The sequence below is a fragment of the Schistocerca serialis genome, chromosome 1 (genome assembly GCF_023864345.2).
Source record: "Schistocerca serialis cubense isolate TAMUIC-IGC-003099 chromosome 1, iqSchSeri2.2, whole genome shotgun sequence".
Taxonomy (NCBI): Eukaryota; Metazoa; Arthropoda; class Insecta; order Orthoptera; family Acrididae; genus Schistocerca; species Schistocerca serialis.
The window spans coordinates 1,027,568,364-1,027,590,564 of NC_064638.1; the positions used below are offsets into that span (position 1 = coordinate 1,027,568,364).

Below are 22,201 nucleotides of genomic sequence, written 5' to 3' on the forward strand. Positions count from 1 at the left end.
CAAAAACCAGATGGCAGTTTTAAGAGTCGAGTGACACGAAAGGGAAGCAGTGGTTGGGAAGGGAGTGAGACAGTCTTGTAGCCTATCCACGACGTTATTCAATCTGTATATTGAGCAAGCAGTGAAGGAAACAAAAGAAAAATTCGGAGTAGGAATTAAAATCCATGGAGAAGAAATAAAAACTTTGAGGTTCGCCGATGACATTGTAATTCTGTCAGAGGCAGCAAAGGACATGGAAGAGCAGTTGAACGGAATGGATAGTGTCTTGAAAACATCAACAAAAGCAAAACGAGGATAATGGAATGTAGTCGAATTAAGTCGGGTGGTGCTGAAGGAATTAGATTAGGAAATGAGACACTTAAGTAATAAATCAGTTTTGCTATTTGGGGAGCAAAATAACTGATGATGGTCGAAGTAGAGAGGATATAAAATGTAGACTGGCAATGGCAAGGAAAGCGTTTCTGAAGAAGAAAAATTTGTTAACATCGAGTATAGATTTAAGTGTCATGAAGTCGTTTCTGAAAGTATTTGTATGGAGTGTAGCCATGTATGGAAGTGAAACATGGACGATAAATAGTTTAGACAAGAAGATAATTAAAGCTTTTGAAATGTGGTGCTACAGAAGAATGCTGAAGATTAGATGGGTAGATCACATAACTAATGAGGAGGTATTGAGTAGGACTGGGGAGAAGAGAAGCTTGTGACACAACTTGACTAGAAGAAGGGATCGGTTGGTAGGACATGTTCTGAGGCATCAAGGGATCACCAATTTAGTATTGGAGGGCAGCGTGGAGGGTAAAAATCGTAGAGGAAGAGCAAGAGATGAATACAGTAAGCAGATTCAGAAAGATATAGTTTCCAGTAGTTACTGGGAGATGGAGAAGCTTGCACAGGATAGAGTAGGATGAAGAGCTGCAACAAACCAGTCTCAGGACTGAAGACCACAACAACAACAACATAGCAAATGCAATTTATCACTGTGTGTTCACTTATAAGAGTTCACTTTACGACGTTCCCTATCTAAGTCAGCCCTGAACGATTATCTATAACCAGATGCGCGAAAGCTGCTATTCTGTCTTCCGACTAGGCTTCTCCCTTGTTGTCTGGTCATTGGCGGATTGATTGTACTCGGCAGGCAATTGGCCGAGGTGAAGTCGGTATCTTCATCCTCAGCGCCGTCCGTGGCGCTGCTGGAACTCGCGCTAGTGCCGAGTCTCTATGGTACTGGCACCAGCTCGCATCTTTGAGCCTGTGGCGCTTTTGCCCAGGATGTGTCTCGTTCGGGCGACACAGCAAGCACAGTGCTCTTGTGTTCTCGATACTCTGCTGCATGTTCCTATATTAGTTCCAAGTGTCAGGTAATGGAGAAAATACACTACTGGCCATTAAAATTGCTACACCACGAAGATGACGTGCTGCAGACGCGAAATTTAACCGACAGGAAGAAGATGCTCTGATATGCAAATGGTTAGGTTTTCAGAGCATTCACACAAGATTGGCGCCGGTGGCGACACCTACAACGTGCTGACATGAGGAAAGTTTCCAACCGATTTCTCATAAACAAACAGCAGTTCACCGGCGTTGGCTGGTGAAACGTTGCTGTGATGCCTCGTGTAAGAAGGAGAAATGCGTACCATCACGTTTCCGACTTTGATAAAGGTCGGATTGCAGGCTATCGCGATTGTGGTTTATCGTATCGCGACATTGCTGCTCGCGTTGGTCGAGATCCAATGACTGTTAGCAGAATATGGAATCGGTGGGTTCAGGAGGGTAATACGGAACGCCGTGCTGGATCCCAACGGCCTCGTACCACTTGCAGTCGAGATGACAGGCACCTTGTCCTTATTACTGTAACGGATCGTGCAGCCACGTTTCGATCCCTGAGTCAACAGATGGGGACGTTTGCAAGACAACAACCATCTGCACGAACAGTTCGACGACGTTTAGAGCAGCATGGACTATCAGCTCGGAGACCGTGGCTGCGGTTACCCTTGACGTTGCATCACAGTCAGGAGAGCCTGCCTACCCTTCATTCGATCCCTGCATAACCCTACATTTCAGCAAGATAATGCACGACCGCATGTTGCAGGTCCTGTACGGGCCTTTCTGGATACAGAAAATGTTCGACTGCTGCTCTGGCCAGCACATTCTTCAGATCTCTTACCAATTGAAAACGTCTGGTCAATGATGGCCGAGCAACTGGCTCGTCACAATTCGCCAGTCACTACTCTTGATGAACTGTGGTATCGCGTTGAAGTTGCATGGGCAGCTGTACCTGTACACGCCATCCAAGATCTATCTGACTCAATGCCCAGGCGTATCAAGGCCGTTATTACGGCCAGAGGTGGTTGTTCTGGGTACTGATTTCTCAGTATCTATGCACCGAAATTGCGTGAAAATGTAATCACATGTCAATTTTAGTATAATATATTTGTCCAATGAATACCCGTTTATCATCTGCATTTCTTCTTGGTGTAGCAATTTTAATGGCCAGTAGTGTATATATATGAAGATGATATCTGTTCTTTCGGACATGTCCGAAAGAACGGATACCATCTTCATTTATAGTTAAGGCTCACCGGCCACTTGACTAACTTCTTCTGTGCGGATGCGCAAACAGTGCCCGAACTCTTAGGAATCGGCAAAAAGCCGCAAGTAATGAGTATAATGGGCAGGGGCACTATGAATATAGCGCGGAACAATAAGTTGGGAATGTGGGTCTCACGGGAGGCGTGCCATAGATAAGCCCCTGCAGTCGCACTATCCTCTGTGTTGTCGGTGGTTCAGATGGATGCCGGCACGGTGGCTCAGTGTGTTCAGTCAGAGAGCTATGTGGCCTGTGTAATAAAAAACTGAGTGAAAGGCTCAAAAACGATCTTTAAATGATGTCATGTGACGTCCGAAACGACCAAACACAATTATAAAAAAAAAGAAAAGAAATGGATAGAGCGTCTGCCATGTAAGCAGGAGATCCCGGGTTTGAGTACCGGTCGGGGCACACATTTTCGACTGTCCCCGTTGACTTATATCAACGCCTGTATGTAGCTATGGGGTATTCATTTCGTTGTAATGGAGAAAATGTTTAAAACATTCATCACTAGAAGCTGCATGGTCTTTGTCTCAAGCAGTGCTACCATCAGGAGTTCAGTCAACTAAAGCTATGAACTCATTCCTGTGCGTACAACTGACTTCTCAGATTTTAAAGATGCTGCTGAAACATTGTTGCCAATGCAGACGTGTAAGATCTCCATGTACAGTATGATCAAAGTATCTCATACTTGCCCATCTCATATAGCTATCAAAAACTCTTACTATGAAACAGAAGAATGGAAAAATGTCAGTGCATTCAAAAGTGGAAAGACAGTGGAAGATGTATATCACGCCGTTCTTCATCCCAAAGACCACCTATATTTATCAGTTACAGAACAGAAATACTTGTTGACTATGTTTCTCAACATAACAGGGAATTTTACAGTAAACTTTGCAACGCAGTAAAAGTGTTAAAAAAATCAGAAGCCAATAATGGGTGTAATTTCGTTATTCTGTTATGAAAAATGTAAGAGAAACGAGAATATTTTTTTTTTTTTGGTTGCAGTTCTACTGGTTAAACCAGCAGTTCTGTGTTTATGTATTTGTATTATCACAAATAAAACGTAGAGCTTCAGCGTTAACGGCACTCCTGATAAGGCACTTAGGACCAGCCCGGATCTGCGTTATTTTCGAACCTGGGCATAAACTTGACAATGACGCGGCAAATTCTTCACGTCTCTTATTTAATTGATAGATCACACTCGATAATGTCTAACTTTGAGGAACATTCTTGAAGTAAAATGACGAAATTTTTGCAATACGATATTTTAGGGTGGAAAAGTTCTGCATCCTCGGCTACAATTTGCATGAGACTACCTATTAGTGCAGAAGCGGTACTGCTCTCGACTCTACATAATTTGCGCGAATGTTAGCACAAATATTTAATTTCTTGTAGAGGACACCGAAACATAACCTCACTCTAGCACTGCCCCCAGGCTTCTCACACAGCTGAGTCTGACTGCGGTATAACCCGTTATATATAAAAGGCGTTCACGAAAACGGAAAAGGATAAGGCATCCATGTCAGCCCTATCTCGAGGTTGAGCACTGTGTCTGCCTGCTGCGCGTTTTCCGCAGTAGAAAATATATTCACAAAACGTCTCGACAAGATCGAGGCTTGGCCGTCCTGAGAACTAACGGCTTCCTCATTTTTTGATAGAAGTTGTTTTTGCGTTATAATAAATTATAACATCCTAAGGGGGAGCTCAGACAACACTAGTTGGTTTGTTTTATATTCTCATAGAATAAAATTAAATGTGCAGTTTCTAATGCTGCTACACTTTTACAATGATTTGTTCACGTCTCTTGCTGTTCAATCAGCATTGCGTAAAAGTTAATAAATCAATTCGGATTTCGAGAACACTCTTATTGCATGAAAAGTAGCGCTGTTCCGTTATAGTCTACCTGGCCACTACAATGAAGGCTGTGTCTAATTTATAGCGGTGATCCCAGTTACGGTATCTGAAACATGAAAAGTCACAGGTTGTACCATTAATCGACAGTCCACCACCGTGTAGCTTTCTCCAATCGAACCGCGTCCCTGGGTCTCCCTTTTTGGAATATGTGCCCTGGACACTGACAAAGGAGAACTTGCAATGCATAGGTTCAGTAGATACCATCAAACCAGAAAATGTAGATTATTAAAGCCCTGAAGTACAATTGTTCACAGACAGCTGGGTATAATAGTGTAGACTGCAAATACGAGGGTGGGTCAAATGAAAACTTTAAATTTGTAATAATAAATCGAAATTTCGCGCCGTTATGCTGTAAGTTGGTGAGCATATTACAAACAGCGCGCAGAATGGCCTGTAGGTGGCAGCATAGTGCAGATGCACACATACCGTCGCAGTATCAGTATAAAAATGGCCGCCCCACTTGCAACTTGCACCAGGGAAGAACAGCGTTCTGTTATTCGGTTTTTGCGTAATGAAGGTGTGAAACCTATTGAAATTCATCGACAAATGAAGGTTCAGTATGGTGATGCACGTTTCTCACAGCAGAAAGTCTACGAATGGAGTAGGAAGTTCGCAAATGGTGTGACTTCAGTGGAAGATGCTCCCCGTCCAGGTCAGACACAACGAGTTGTGACTCCACAGAACATTGCAGCAGTTGAAGCCATAGTCAAGGAAAACCGCCGAGTGACACTGAATGACATTGCAGCATGTTAACAGATTAGTTCTGATGAAGAGGTACGCCACGCGGTGCATGAGTGGTTGCACGGACTACCAAAAGAATTTTTTTCTAAAGGATTTTATGCACTTTGTAAGCACTGGAGGAATTGCATTGAGCATGGGGGAGATTATGTTGAAAAGTGATACAGCTTTGTACCACTTCTGCACAATAAATAATATCTTAAAAAATATTTAAGGTTTTCATTTGACTCACCCTCGTATTATATATTGAGCCTGGTGAGACTAGATAGAACCGCAGTTCAAGCACGGTAAGTATAGAACAGTCTTTTATTTGGACAGATTTACCTCATTAAATTTGCTACAGATAGGCGCAAGTCATGCTCTGCGATATTGGGCTGCGCATACATTGGTATTTCACCACACCATAGAAAAATATATAGATATGTGTGACAGAGAAATTGTCATATAAATAGGTGTTTGTCACCAATCGCAACAAAAACGTATAGTAAATATTATATATTACGCAGGCAGCAAAATGGTGGCCTTTAAAAAAAAACGAAAAAAAGGTTGGAGTATACAGGAGCTAAACTATTTCTAGGTATAAAGGTCTCAGCAGAGTAGCAGCTTGGAGTGCAAATTATTTCTGCAATGGGTAACAGTAGGAGTTCAGCTAAAGATCGAAGTGCCATCATTTTTGCGCAAAAAGTCTCAGACCTTAAAAAACAAACATATAATCATTTAAGGTAAAAATTCACGGCAGATCCTTACAATGGGAGAAATATGGGGTAATCAGAATGTCATAATCCATACAATAATATTAAGGAACCAAGGGGGTGCTGCATACATGGCACACCACAGTCAGAAACCTACTGAACCTATGCATTTCAGGTTCTGCTTTGTCACTGTCCATGTCACTGTTCCCAATCTTTTCCCCCACCCCCCGCTCTCCCTCCCCCCAACAGACAACGTAGCACCTACAAGACGTATATCGTAACTACTCCATCCCGTAAATGCATTCCATTCCCTTGCTCGTCATTCATTTATGTAATAATAATTCCATGTACGCCACTTCGTCGCTTTCGTGTGTGCCTACACCTACCCCACCGATCCTAGAGGGGAAAAGGAGTCAACATGTTGACTTGGAATTTGAACCACGTGTCTTTCTGTCTTCATTCCCCGGTTAGGTTCAAATGGCTCTAAGCACTATGGGATGTAATGTATGAGGTCATCAGTCCCCTAGACTAGGAACTACTTAAACCTAACGACATCACACACATCCATGCCCGCGGCAGGATTCGAACCTGAGACCGTAGCATCAGCGCGGTTCCGGACTAAAGCGCCTAGAACCGCTCATCCATAGCGGCCGGCTGTCCGATTTGGATTTCGATCCTGAGACCTTTCGGTTTCCAGGGATGCTCTTTATATTTTAACATTAGATCGCTGGGCACAACATATTCACGGTGTTGCTGAATAGGACCACGCACGAGCGCTCATTTGTGTGTGTGTATGTGTGTCTCCGAGAGAGAGAGAGAGAGAGAGAGAGAGAGAGAGAGAGAGAGAGACCAATGAGCTGAGCGGGAAGGGGAAGAGGGGCGGGGGGCTAAGGGACAGAAATGTTTCCCTGAAATGCAAATCAACACTTTTCCTCAAAGCCTCTCGACAAGGTCAAAGCTTGTTCATCCTCATGACTAATGGCTTCCTCATTTTTTGATAGAACGTATTACTTACGCAATAACAAGTCAGACCTCTTAAGTCGATGGTGACATGGTGTGCTGCATTACAATATTATTGAGTGGTGTACACCAAGGTGACAAAAGTCGTGGGATACCTCCTAACATCGTGTCGGACCTCCTTTTGCTCGGTGGGCTGCAGTAACTCGACGTGGCATAGACTCAACAAGTCATTTGATTTCGCTGCATAAACGTTGAGCCATGCTGCCTCTATAGTCGTCCTCATTACGAAAGTGTTGTCCGTACAGGATTTTGTGCACAATTAAACTCTCGATTATGTTCGATGGGATACATGTCAGGTGATCTAGGTGGCCAACTCATTCGCTCGAATTGTCCAGAATATTCTTCAAATCAATCGCAGTAATTGTGGCCCGGTGACATGGCGGATTGTCATCTATAAAAACTCCATCGTTGTTGCAAACATGAAGTCCATGAATGGCTGCATATGTCCTCCAAGTAGCCGAGTGCTACCACATTTGGGCCGGAGAATTCATTTCATTCCAGGTGAACACTGTCCACACCTTTATGGAGCCACTAGGGTTCATGATTCGTGGGATCTGCGCCACACTCGAACCCTACCATCAGCTCTTGCCAGCTGAAATCGGGACTCATCTGATCAGGCCACGGTTTTACAGTCGTCTTGGGTCCAACCGATATGGTCACAAGCCAAGGAGACGCCCTACAAGCGATGTCGTACTGTTATCAAAAGCACTAGCGTTGGTCGGCTGCTTTCATAGCCCATAAACGCCAAATTTCGCCGAACTATCCAAGTGGATACGTTAGTCGTGCGTTCCACATCGATTTCTGAAATTATTGTGCATGTGTTGCTTGTCTGTTAGCACTGACAACTCTAAGCAAACGCCGCTGCTCTCGGTCGTTAAAAGTGAAGTGCGTCGGCCACTGCGTTGTCCGTGGTGGGAGGCAATGCCGGCAATTTGCTATTGCCGGCACACTTTTGACCCTGTGGGTCGCAAAATATTGAATTCCCTAGCGATATCCGAAATGTAATGTCGCATGCGTCTAGCTTCAACTACCATTCCACGTTCAAAGTCTGTTAATTCCCGTGCGGCCATAATCGCATCCGAACCCTTTTGACACGAATCACCTGAGTACAAATGACAGCTCCGCCAATGCACTGCCCTTTTAAACCTTGTGTACGCGATGCTACCGCCATCTGTATACATGCATATCGCTATCCCATGACTTGTCACCTCAGTGTATATTTCAGTAGTAAGTACAGCATATTCACAAGTCACCAGAGTGGCCAAAGACCCCAGTGCCTTGTGACGACCTGTTTGTGTTTCTAGTGGTTAGCTGGTGCTTTACTGAGACGTGATGAGTGGACGCCGTGTGTTCGCAGGAGCCTCAAAGGCAACTGGCAGCTGTCCTACCTGCACGAGCGCGCCTTCAGCGGCATCCACAGCCTCGCCGACTTGTGAGTACGTCTCAGATCTCTTTATTTCGCTTTTTCCGTTGCTTCCAATATAGCGCATGGCCTTCACAGCAACGCTCGTTGTTCTCTAGCAGCCCTTATGCATGCTTCACTTGTGATTTCCTGTCAGCTCTTTTCCTCACTGCGTCAACTTAAATCGATCTGACGTAAGTCAGTGGTTAAGATAATGGGCTTATTGTCGGGCGCATTTGGGTTCCACACCAGCTCCATCCACCCTTGTTTAGCTTTTACATGTTTTCCTACATCATTTCAGGCCATTTCTGATATAATTCTGTTAAAATATCAAGATCTATTCATTTTCGAATTTTCCTAGCTGGTGCTTTGTGTAATAATCACGAAGTGACGTTCCAACCATACATTTTCCTAGCTGGCGCTTCGTGTAATAATCTCGAAGTGACGTTCCAACCGTATACAGGTCTCTTCGTTTCTTTTTCTGGAACCCGAATTTATTAGCAACGAACTTGCTAAAAGATCTAACAAAATCAAGGATAACACTGAAGATTTTTTCTGATACTAAACTAAATTGATAAAATGAAGCTCTCCGACAATAGCTTGAAGCTACGAACTGATCGCGTGTTACGACTGTATTCGTTCAACATCTTTTTCACTTCTGGAACACCACTCACTTTTAACTTGTGTGGACGTCATGTCTCCAAAAGATCAGTAATGTCCTCCACATATTAGAAAGCACTGCACTCCACCTTTCCCTTTTCATTTGCTTACACTTGCCAATATGAATCCTCTGTCAGATTGTCATTACCCCTTTTCCTCACCTGTATAGATCGCTTACTTGTACCCACTATGTGCTGTAAATTTCTTCGTCACTAATCCCGTTACACTGCCACGCCTTATTGTTTGCTATTACCATATCTTCTGTTATTATTATTCATGTTGTTAATTATAATTATTTTCGTAATTGCTATTGAAATATTTACATAAATGTATCTAAATCACAAGCTCTACAGTAAATTAAGAACTCGTTTAACTAGATTTTTTCTAAAATTTATAGCTCGTAGTTTGCGCAAGTGAATAAAAAAACACATAAAATAAACAAATATATAAATACATTCCCCGGGATGATATCAAAATCTTAATGGGAGATTTCAATGCACAAATTGGCAGAGAGAAAGAACACCAAAAAACTGTAGGAAAATATCCAGCACACAGATTCACCAACAGAAACGGACTGAGATTTATTGAACTATGCCAACAAAATAATCTAAAAATAATATCTACATCTTTGAGAAAAAAACCTAGAAAACAAAAGACCTGGAGGTCCCCCATACAAGAGATCGGCGAATATCAGATTGACCACATTGCCATCTCCTATTTCGTACAGAAAGAGATCCATGATGTCCAAGTCCGCAGAGGGGCGAACATTGACTCAGACCACTACTTAACACGCATTAAAGTGAAATTCACCCCAAAAAAATTCTATCCGAAGAAAACACACATGATGAAATTTGACACACGAACAATCAAAGAAACCAATCTGAAGGAGGAGTGGGAAAAGGAACCAGCTGACTCTTGGGAAAAATTTCGAACAAAAATTACAAAGAAGGCAAAAGAACTGATCCCATTGAAAAAAAACACAAAACACCCCTGGTGGGACTCTGGATGTGAAAAAGCGCTGGAAGAAAGAAAGAAAGCCTTTCTGAAGTATAACAGTAAAAAATCCCCAGAAAATCTAGATCACTTCCACAACACCAGAAGACAAGTGGCAAAAACAATCAGACAAGTCAAGAGGAAGTACCTCAAGGAACAGTGTGAGTCTATTGAAGAAAATTTCCGTAACTATAATGTACGAGACTTCTATAAGACCTTTGCTGGGAGAATCAATGGATACGGCTCACGAAATCTATGTTTCAGAAAACCAGATGGAAAACTAGCGCTCACAAATCGGGAAAATTGTGAGGAGCTGGCAAGATACTTTTCCGGACTCCTCAATTGCCCTGAACCTTCTTCAAGATTCCCTCAAGGAACTGCTATCTACACAAATCCAGAATCCCCACCACCCACACTAGAGGAGATCCAAAGACATATTCATAGACTGAAAAACAACAAGGCATCCGGAGAAGATAATATCACTGCAGAACTACTTAAAAATCTTGGACCAAATTCCCTCAAAGAACTCACTCAAATCATCACAGACATTTGGCAGACAGAAAAACTACCAGAAGATTGGAAATGCGCCCTAATTCATCCACTGCATAAAAAGGGAGACATGGCAGATATAAACAACTATCGAGGAATCTCCCTTCTCCAAGTCACTTATAAAATCCTCTCAGCTTGTCTTCTTCAACGAACACAAGAACAACTCGAACACAGTATTGGTGAATACCAAGCTGGCTTTCGCCCTCACCGATCCTGTGCAGAACAAATTTTCAATTTGAAGACAACACTAAAATACAAAGCAGTCAGAAACAGTCCGATCATTTGTTCCTTTGTTGATTTCGCAAAGGCTTATGATTCAATCGATAGGCAATCTCTCTTTATTATCCTTGAGGAGCTAGGACTCGATCCGAAAACCCTAAACCTTATCAAAGAAACGCTCACAGACACAACTTCTAAGATAAAATTCCTGGGTGAAATATCAGAGCCCTTCCTGATCAAAACCGGCGTCAGACAAGGTGACGGCTTGTCTCCACTCCTCTTCAACCTTGTCTTAGACAAAGTCATCCGAGAATGGGAAAAAGAACTGAAGAATCAAAATTACTGGAAGCCTATACAACTAGGAAGATCTAAAGATGGTACTAAAATTTCATGCTTGGCATTTGCAGATGACGTGGCCATGCTAGCATAAAACGAGACCACAGCAATTAAACAGATAGATATTCTCAAAGAATGCGCCGAAAAAGTTGGGCTACAAATTTCCTTCCAAAAAACCAAATTCATCTGCTCAAAATTTGAAACTCAAAAACTGACTACAAAATATGGACAAATTGAGAGAGTTCCATTCTTTAAATACTTAGGCGAGGTCCAAGAACCCACAGGGGGAAGGAAACCGGACAAAAAGTTCGACTGCAAAAACTGAAAAGAGCATACTGGAAAACCCACAACATCTACAATAAAAAGTGTCTCTCCATTCACTCAAAAATACGACACTACAATACAGTAATCAAGCCCGAAGCACTATATGCCAGCGAGACACTCACACTCCATAGAAAAGGCGACCTGGAAGGCATCCTGAAAGAGGAACGCAAAATTATCAGAAAGATTCTTGGCCCAAGAAGAACGGAAGATGGATACAGATTACAGTCTCGGAAAACTACAGAAAAATTATCTAACCTCGCCGCAGACATCCGGAAAAGAAGACTAAAATTTTACGGTCATATCCACAGACTCCCAACACCCAGACTCTCCCACAAAATTTTAATATACATTGAAAAATTGGAAACCATACCCTGGATACAAGAAACCAAAACAGATCTAGCAAATGCACAAATAAATTCTTCAGAAGTTATAAACAGAAATGTATACAGGCAAAAAATCAATAGTTGGAAAGTACAACCCGAGAATGAAGTTTGCAAGAGACAGGGGACAAAATGGACAGAGGAAAGAAAGAGAATTCATGGGGAAAGAATGAGAGAAGTTTGGAGAATTAAAAAATTGAATCGGAAAAGCTTTGCGTGATCCGCATGGGTCCAATCGCACATAATAATAATAATAAATACAGGTTCTCAAACACGTGCATTCAAATTCCACCCAAGCTATCCAAATTACACTCTCCAGTCACATTAACGTGAAAACCTGTCAAAAGCCTGGATAACGACCTTTTGCAGCGCGGACCACTGCTAGACGTGCAGAAGAGAGTCAGTGGCGTTCTGGAAGGTACCGCAGGGATGTGGTGCCGTGCCGACTCCACTGCGCGGGCAACTGCGATAGGTTTCTCGATCGGGCATCCATGGCGCGAACAGCCCGATCGAAGTGATCCCACGGATTCTTGGTTGGGTTTAAATATGGAGAGTTTGGTGACCAGAGGAGTAAGGTAAACTCATTCTGGTACTCTGCGAACCACGCACGTCTACTGCTGTGTAACACGGTGAATTGTGTTGATGGAAGATGCCATCATGTGGAGGAAAATCAAGCTGCACGTATGGGTGGACGTGGTACTCAGGGATAGATGGATACTTGTGTTGATCCATTGTACCTTCCATAAAGATGATATCATCCAGGGAATGCAACAAAAACATTCCCCAGACTGTAAACCTCACTTCTTTGGTGTGGACCTCCCGACCATTGGTGTAGGATGTTTGCTTTCAGAGGTTGCACACGTTACACGCCATGGGATATCTGTCCGAAGGAGCCACCTGTCACCAGTTAGTGGACGTCCAGCTGCGATACTGCGGTCCAAAGTCCAGTCTTTGCCGCCGATGAACAGCAGTCAGCATAGCTGTAGGAACCAGACGCCTGCTGTGGAGGCTCATATACAGCAAAGGTCGCTGAACGGTCATTGACGACACACTGTCGGTAGCCCCCTGGTTCATCTGAACGGTCAGATATTCAACAGTTGCCCATCTACCGCCCATACACGTCTCCACAGTCGTCGTTCATCCTCTCCATCTATTGCCCGTGGTGCACGATATTAGCGTTGGCGCCAGTTAAGGATAGCGCTAATTTGCCAAGCACCATATACTTTGCCGTTTCGGAAATACACTCCTGGAAATGGAAAAAAGAACACATTGACACCGGTGTGTCAGACCCACCATACTTGCTGCGGACACTGCGAGAGGGCTGTACAAGCAATGATCACACGCACGGCACAGCGGACACTCCAGGAACCGCGCTGTTGGCCGTCGAATGGCGCTAGCTGCGCAGCATTTGTGCACCGCCGCCGTCAGTGTCAGCCAGTTTGCCGTGGCATACGGAGCTCCATCGCAGTCTTTAACACTGGTAGCATGCCGCGACAGCGTGGACGTGAACCGTATGTGCAGTTGACGGACCTTGAGCGAGGGCGTATAGTGGGCATGCGGGAGGCCGGGTGGACGTACCGCCGAATTGCTCAACACGTGGGGCGTGAGGTCTCCACAGTACATCGATGTTGTCGCCAGTGGTTGGCGGAAGGTGCACGTGCCCGTCGACCTGGGACCGGACCGCAGCGACGCACGGATGCACGCCAAGACCGTAGGATCCTACGCAGTGCCGTAGGGGACCGCACCGCCACTTCCCAGCAAATTAGGGACACTGTTGCTCCTGGGGTATGGGCGAGGACCATTCGCAACCGTCTCCATGAAGCTGAGCTACGGTCCCGCACACCGTTAGGCCGTCTTCCGCTCACGCCCCAACATCGTGCAGCCCGCCTCCAGTGGTGTCACGACAGGCGTGAATGGAGGGACGAATGGAGACGTGTCGTCTTCAGCGATGAGAGTCGCTTCTGCCTTGGTGCCAATGATGGTCGTATGCGTGTTTGGCGCCGTGCAGGTGAGCGCCACAATCAGGACTGCATACGACCGAGGCACACAGGGCCAACACCCGGCATCATGGTGTGGGGAGCGATCTCCTACACTGGCCGTACACCACTGGTGATCGTCGAGGGGACACTGAATAGTGCACGGTACATCCAAACCGTCATCGAACCCATCGTTCTACCATTCCTAGACCGGCAAGGGAACTTGCTGTTCCAACAGGACAATGCACGTCCGCATGTATCCCGTGCCACCCAACGTGCTCTAGAAGGTGTAAGTCAACTACCCTGGCCAGCAAGATCTCCGGATCTGTCCCCCATTGAGCATGTTTGGGACTGGATGAAGCGTCGTCTCACGCGGTCTGCACGTCCAGCACGAACGCTGGTCCAACTGAGGCGCCAGGTGGAAATGGCATGGCAAGCCGTTCCACAGGACTACATCCAGCATCTCTATGATCGTCTCCATGGGAGAATAGCAGCCTGCATTGCTGCGAAAGGTGGATATACACTGTACTAGTGCCGACATTGTGCATGCTCTGTTGCCTGTGTCTATGTGCCTGTGGTTCTGTCAGTGTGATCATGTGATGTATCTGACCCCAGGAATGTGTCAATAAAGTTTCCCCTTCCTGGGACAATGAATTCACGGTGTTCTTATTTCAATTTCCAGGAGTGTATATCCACCCTTGGCCCGAAAGCCAATGATAATGCCCTGTGGGACATCAGATATGGCGCTGCGTTCCCGCATTGCGGCAACGGCTGCGCTGTTTTCCGCGTCCCCTAAGACAAGCTTTATGCACCCTCCACAGCTAGTGGTGCCACCTCCCGTCTGTGAGTGGTTACAGCACGTTGACGTCGAACATACGTGGTGGTCACTTTAATGTAACTACACTGTGTAAATCTGAAACAGCTACCACTATCGGACTGCGAAATTCACTGACACCTACACACCCAATTCAATACAACAGCCCCTCATTTTCTTCTCCAGATCGGGTCTCCCAGGCGTGCCAACTCATTCTCTGATCTTGTGGTCGGGATCCATAACTTACCACTCCTCTCCCTCCCTTCAAACCACATATTCTCGGCATCATATTATCCAAATCACGTGCTCATATCCTTTCAACTTTCTCGCGGAAGTCATGCAAGTTCCTCACATAAAATAAATTTGCTTATCACTGGCTTCATATTTTCCCTTATTGTGATGCATAAGTATACATTGTCTGTCTTAACATTTCACTTGTAAATGGAAAGGAATCTTTAAGTTTGATAGTAAACGAACGTCTTTTACCCAGTATGAAATCAAAATTAAATTTTAACACTATTATTTATTATATTCATACACTTAAATCAAGTACTGCGGACAGTCCATCACTTAGCCCACACGCGAGACGACGATCTCAAATAACAAGGAAGGTAAAAAATTCTGTCTTCGACGTGCGTCAGCGGGGCAAACCTGAGAAAGAGTTTGAATTTGGTTCGCAAAAGATGAAAGCGAAGTTTTAGCCACTAACTTAGATTGAAGATTCTATACATTTCTTTTTCAGCCACTAATTCTATACTTTCCTTTCTGCGTTCATCGTCTTAGAAAACCAACGTACTACTTCTTTTCTAGAAGGAATCCCATTTGCACTTCTTCTTTTAAATCGTTTACCGTATCATGGAGAAGTAATGTTGATCTACGATCGAACTTAATCGCACAATCACAAGAAACGTCTGTACAGTCAAATCAAGACGATGAAGAACGGGTGACATAAATTAAATCTCGAGTACCCGTGTAAAATTGCAATGAAACCACTTAAAGTGATCTTACACAAAATGTCTGGCTGTCGGAAGATCTCCTGCATACGTGCTCATCGAAATGTCGGCGGCTTTATAGCCAGCAGTGTCGAATAGCGCAAGGATTCGATGCAATTACTTCAAAAGACAGCTGCAGCAAAGAGTATGGTGAAGTAACAGACAACGAAGTGAATGTGTACTGTTATGAACTCTACAGTGTCTAGAAATGTTGAGAGCACCCCTTAAAACACGTAAGTTCATCGTCCATTAAACTATTTTCCACGTAGAAAACATAGCCAATATGCACTGATGAATGTAAAAAAGTCAAACTTTCAGGGAATGAAAAAACCATTACAGTCTTCTGTTTTAGAAGCTATGAAGGCATTATATTTTATTTCTATGATAAAATGTTTCAAGTTACATAGGGGGAAAAATAAAAAATGGGCTGAATTACGGATTTCTCATAGGCGAATAAAGAAAATGTATTTCGCAATTATTTAAAACTAACAAAGCAGATATAAAGTGCTTCATTTCTAAAGAAACGTTTTAGAATGTTTTTGTGAATGTAACTTTTGGGTCAAACTACTCTGGCAACCAGAAGTGAAGGCGAAAATATGCATATTCGAATGGCTACAACCGTATCACACACGTTTAGCCACCAGGGTGATCAGAAATGCATCAAAACATTTCCTCAAAAAATAAAACAAAATGTCCTGCGTAGTTAATACGTAAATCTTAAATGGCCCATTCGGACACACAGAGTCTTGCCTTAAAGGTTAGATATAATTCATCCAGCGTAAACGAGAACAAAATGCACAAACTACGGGCCTGACGGACAGTTCTGAAATTGTGTTACTATTTCCCAACATAACAAATAGAAAAGAAATGATATCCTACAGGAGTGGACGTCACCGATCAAATAGCCTGGGAGACCACATTAATACACTCAGGTTTGTGGAGGGTGTATTGTCTTGATGAAAATGCAGACTGCTTGCAGTGTGCTGTAGGTAAAGAAAGGGATGCACAATGCAAGGGCAGTAGCGCCAGCTATAGACGATTCATTCCATCTCTTGATATCATTCGTCACTAAACACGCCTATCCAAGCGGTGGCCTAGAATGCATCCACTCGTATAACTCCTAAGAATTTGTATGCTACCATCCGCAATTCATCTGTCCAGGCGAACTTTCTCAGTATTTTCCTCGTTGTGATATGTGGTGAGCAAAGGTTCAAGGGTGGGACAATAGCTGTCTACCCAATAGTGAGGTGTCACTTACTCATGCTGTTCAACAGGTGTTATCGAGAACTGAATTAGCGAATGATTGTTGCTGTGTAATGGGAGCGCGTATTCACCAAACGCAACTGCACAAGACCTTTGAGTAACTTAAAAGAACTTGCGGCTTCAGTAAACTCCGGTACGGAACCGAATGCTTTCTACAGGAGAACGCAACGTCAGGTAAAAGACTGCAGGTCTCTTCTTGTCTATCTGTTATCATTATTGCAAGCAATAGATACCCGCCCAGCCACTGGTCTCTTGAGATAGTCCAGCGAGGTCACAGAACACTGAGGATTGTTGTCACACTGCTCTCGAGCTGAGATACAATACAGGGTGTAAATTTTAAGTTGGCAAACCAGAATAACTCGAAAATACGCTTCACACGAAAAAATGAGTAGAATCCAAAGTTGATTATTTTCGAGGGGGACATCTGCTGGTGCTAAAATTAGCCCGCCACCCCAGCCCCCTGCGGGTGGGGCGGGAGACAACTTTAAAATTCCAAATAGGAACCCCTATTTTAATTGCAGAAGCAGATTCTACATAAAAAACTACGTACATTTCTTCTTAAACATTTGTTTTAATTCTTGGTAGTTGGCGTTGTAATTCAAGAAAATCCGTGTTATCGTTTTTGCATGGCAAACGGTTACGGATAAATAAAAAATATTTATTTACTTCGTAAATTTTGATCCGCAAAAACTGAAACTCTCCCTCTCTCCCCATAGGGTGGGGTTTGAGAGAGAAGAATTAGAGTTTTACAAATGTTGACCCACTTATTAATTTTTTCCGCAGATTCGGATAGGTTTTGTTTGTCAACATTTGTAAAACTCTAATTCCCCTCTCTTAAACCCCACCCTATGGGGAGAGAGGGAGAGTTTTAGGTTTAGCGAATCAAAATTTACGAAGTAAATAATTTTTTTAAACCCAACTACCAAGTATCAAAACTAATGTTTAAAACAAAATGTAGGTAGTAGTTTTTTACGTCTGAATCTGATTCTGCAATAAAAATAGGGGTTCCCATTTGAAATTTTAAAGTTTCCTCCCAGCCCCACCCCCAGGGGGCTAGGGTGGCGGGCTAATTTTAGCACCAGCAGATGTCCCCCTCGAAAATAATCAACTTTGGATTCTACATATTTTTTCGTGTGAAGCTTCTTTTTCGAGTTATTCTGGTTTGTCAAAATTTACACCCTGTATATACGGGATACCAACTTCAGGAACCAGCAGTTTCGTCGTCGCGAGAACCGAAGCACTTCGATCTAAGAGTCTTGTTTGTTTTACATTTTGTATTAATTTGTACAGAATAGCTCAGACTAATTCCAAAAATTACTTTATTAATACACTGGATCTGGAGACCTACGAAGATTCTTGGTGATTTTGGTAAATGAGGACTAAGTGCAGGAAAGGAAAAAGAGCAAGAAAAGGTCACTTGGACATATGGTAAGATGTGTGATTCAACAGAGGTATACCCATTTTAAGGTGAAGATAAAATATCTTTGACAATGTTGGTTTTAATCGTTGAAAGCACGCATGAGAACACACTAGGCAATTGGGAATTTCTGTCTGCTCTAGTGTTTAAACTCCTTACTCAAGAAGGCAGCTACATTACCATACTAGAGGGCATTCGCTTCACTGCTCTTTGCTGACAAGACCCAGTATATCAACCACGAACAGACCGAAATGGTCCTTTCTTGTGGACAGGCAAGTGCAGTGGGCGGGCAGCAGCGTGATAGTACCGGGAAAACAATCCCCACAGACAGCATCCTCACAACCAACTGCAACGTTGTTTCGTCGTTTGTGTGCGACAGGCCCGTTTAGGGGAATGGTAATTCATGAAAGGGAGCTGTGCCCGGTATGCAGATACTCCTTGGAGGAACAGGTGTTTAACACTGTAGGATATCGTCTCGATATAAGCATCAGGGAAGTGAACCACCTGCATGGGCTAAGCCAGACAATTCTCCAAGGCAGCTGCCATTATCGGTATTACTTACAACGTGTGCAGGCCTTATTACCTATGGACGTATCACAACGGCATGGTTTACTCGCTTTACTGTTATCCATCCTATTCACGGATGAAACTACCTTTATATTCGGTGATATCGTCAGCCTTCACAATACTCACCTGTGGGCTGCAGAGAATCACCATGGAATGGTGGCAGCGAAGCATCAGCACCAGTACAGCCTCAATGCAGGAGCGGGCGAACGCCTCGTGGGACCAGTCATCCCTCCATAATGCTTCAGAGGTGAGGCGTACCTGCACTTACTGTGGGTGATCTTTCATCCTCTGCTGAGAGACGTGCCTTCGGTGATACGAAGGGCTACTACAGGATGCTGCTTCAGCTCGCTTCCGCGTTTCCGTGCGGAGACATCTGGACACCATCTACCCTGGCCGATGAATGGGACGAGGTGGTCCATTTGCATGGCCGGTCAGGTTCACGGATCTCAACACTTTAGGTTACTACTTCCGGTGGCACTTGGAAGATGTGTGTGCGAAGCCCATCCCGCGTTTTCAGACACTGCTGTCATGCTGCCTGCGACCTCATTCAGTTAGAGGATGCGACAGTTGAATGTGAGCGTGTGTTGCTGTGTCGTGTTCGCACGTGCATTAAGGCCCATAGGGTCCATTTTGAATTTTACTGGAGAGGCATGATGAATTATAAATAACCTGTAGCACAGATCCCATGCATTTCTGGCCGCTTGTCCATTTTATCTCATTTGTTCTCTGTCCACTCGGGGATCGTATCCTGCAGTTTGTTCTGATGCTGCAAAAATCAAGCTATGCATGCTCTTTCCAGCCGTCTGCCTCACCTTACTGTAGTCCACGAATTGATGTCTTCAGATAATAATTAAAAAAAGATTTTTTGAAAAACATTTTCGCAATTCACTCTATATATTCATTGCAGAGACCTGCAATTTCGACTTAAGCTATTATCGAGTGGTTTAGAGGCAACCAAAAATAAATATTAAAGCTACACACACCTCAAAATGCCGATACAAGGATTATACAGTGTTTATATCGAACAATCAGACCTGATAATCAGAAAAATCTAACACTGCTGAAACACTAGATCCGACGAGATAGATGAGAAAGATGAAAAGGATATGTGTCGGTGTGGCTCTTGTCAGCCTTTGTTACACAAGCCATCTGCATAATCGACAAAAATTACGATAAAATTTCATAAAGATAAATAAGACATTGTTTACTAAGTTTACCCTTTATAATGGATAGCAAGGATTGTTGAGGAACTGGCCTCGTGGTCTCCACACATTTTCACATCGTTCACCATATGTATGGCATAAGATACTAATTTGTGTAGGCGCCACGAAGCCAGTTCCTGGAAAATCATCTGCCATATACCGACGGTATTATGTACTCTGATAACCGCCATTCAAGGTCACATTCATTTTATTTCTCTGACTCATGGTGACTGTTTTAGTGTTTGAGGATTTAAACCACATGATGATGATGATGATGTTTGGTTTGTGGGGCGCTCAACTACGCGATCAATTTTTATACAGTCTAATTTTTTCACAGTCCAATCTAGCGACTGTCACAAATTATGATGATGATAAAATGATGAGGACAACAAAAACACCGAGTCCCCGGGCAGAGGAAATCCCCAATCTGGCCGGGAATCGAACCTGGGACCCCGCGATCCAGAGACAGCAACGCTAGCCACTAGACCACGAGCTGTGGGCAAACCACTTGCTGATGACTTAAAGACGACATTGCAATTACGGTTTTTTCAATTAATAAATGCTGTCTCCTTCTTCACTTCGAGGAGAACGCTTATAGCCTGTTCCGTCTTCCCAAAAACAGCCTTAGTTTTCCTACATCTCTATTTACCACAGGTCTATAGTCTATTACATGTATGACTATTCTTTCTGTCCCCATTCTTTCAATATGCTTCTTCCATTTTGTTATCTCGTTTTCTGTTCTTTCATTCATGCAGAATATATTTAATTATTTCCATATTTCAGGATTCTTTATTTGATCTCTCAGTGTGCACCCTTTTACTTACCTTAAAAATTACATTTTAGCTGACTTTATCCTTCTTCCATCTTTCTTAACTATGTCCAGGACTCACTTCCGTATGTGAGCGTTGTGTTGCAGTTACTTTGTAGAGATTTGTCTTCGTGTCTTTCTTGGTTCCATTCGCTAATGTTCTATGTATAGTTCCACACATCACTGGAAAATTATTTAACTTATTGGAGCTGTCATTATGTTCATAACTTACAACACTTCCTAATACCAGAAAGTGAGATACCTGCATTATTTTAGAACGTAACTGGGTATTTTCCCTTAAAAGCCATAAGTTTTGTTTTATTTTCTGATATTTTCAATTCACAGGGTTTAGCTATTCAGTCCAAACGATATAGAGCGAATTGTATATCATCTTCCGCCTTTTGTAAAATTATTTGATCATCAGCAAAGAGTACAGAAATTAAATGTGCGTTTATGGGAATTAATCTTCACAAAATACCTGCAGTCAATGCCTAAAAGGTCGTTGAAAAATTCAACGAGACTAATAACCCCAATAAAGTGCAATAGTAAAGAAACTGTTATCGCAGCTGAAAATATGGTGAGTTTAATGCTCGCTCTCCTTAGCCTTCCCTTCTCCACAAATGAGCAATGTAGCTCCTCTTACTTGTGCCTTATTTTTTCCTGTCTCAACAACGTAACAGCCTCTTAGGATCTTGTTAAACCGATGCTCGCGGGCCTTTAGAGACGTGTTCCGCCCTATCTGCGTATTTCGTGCTCCGCCTGGAAGCAGAGTGTTCCTCCAAAAGTCCTGAAAGTTTCATGGATCCTATAAATCATGTTGACCGGTAAGGCGACGTAATTTAAGTTTGTTTGTTCGGTACCAGCGATGAAAGGTTTTAATACAGCTCGATCAATATGGTGCCCCCCGAGAGTCTGAAAACTGTAAGGTTAAACTTCTCCGTATGGCAGCCGAAGCAAATGTCTTCCTGTTCTGGCCTTGCCACAAAATAATTCCTGAAAACGCTGCATGTATCTGGCGCGATTGCCATTTGAAGCGAAGATAAACGTTAATGACTTCCGTGCTTATCCCTTGGGAAGAAAAGCAGCGCGGTAATTTCGATATCCTGATGAATAAAATAACTTACTTCCCTATTTTTTTGTTCCTATCTATCTCAGGTTTGCAATCTTAGAACTGGGCCGTGGGAAAGCTCTTTTGATATAGAGTGCGCACTCATAATGATCTACTTCCTTGAATTCGGTGTAAGTATACTTGAAACAGTTCACTGTTCACATTTAAAGCTAATCTTTTGAGACAGTCACTTCGCCCTTCCTAATGTCCATGTCAATTCCGTTAAAACTTGACTTC

General features: G+C 43.4%; 1 protein-coding gene across 1 annotated transcript in view; it reads left to right on the forward strand.

Annotated features, from left to right (window-relative positions):
* LOC126455064 (lutropin-choriogonadotropic hormone receptor-like) overlaps positions 1 to 22,201 on the forward strand; it is an 805,745-nt gene that overhangs the window by 497,042 nt on the left and 286,502 nt on the right. Inside the window, exon 8 of the mRNA XM_050091146.1 lies at positions 8,312 to 8,386. Coding sequence (XP_049947103.1) covers positions 8,312 to 8,386 — 75 coding nt within the window. The remainder of the gene's footprint in view (positions 1 to 8,311; positions 8,387 to 22,201) is intronic.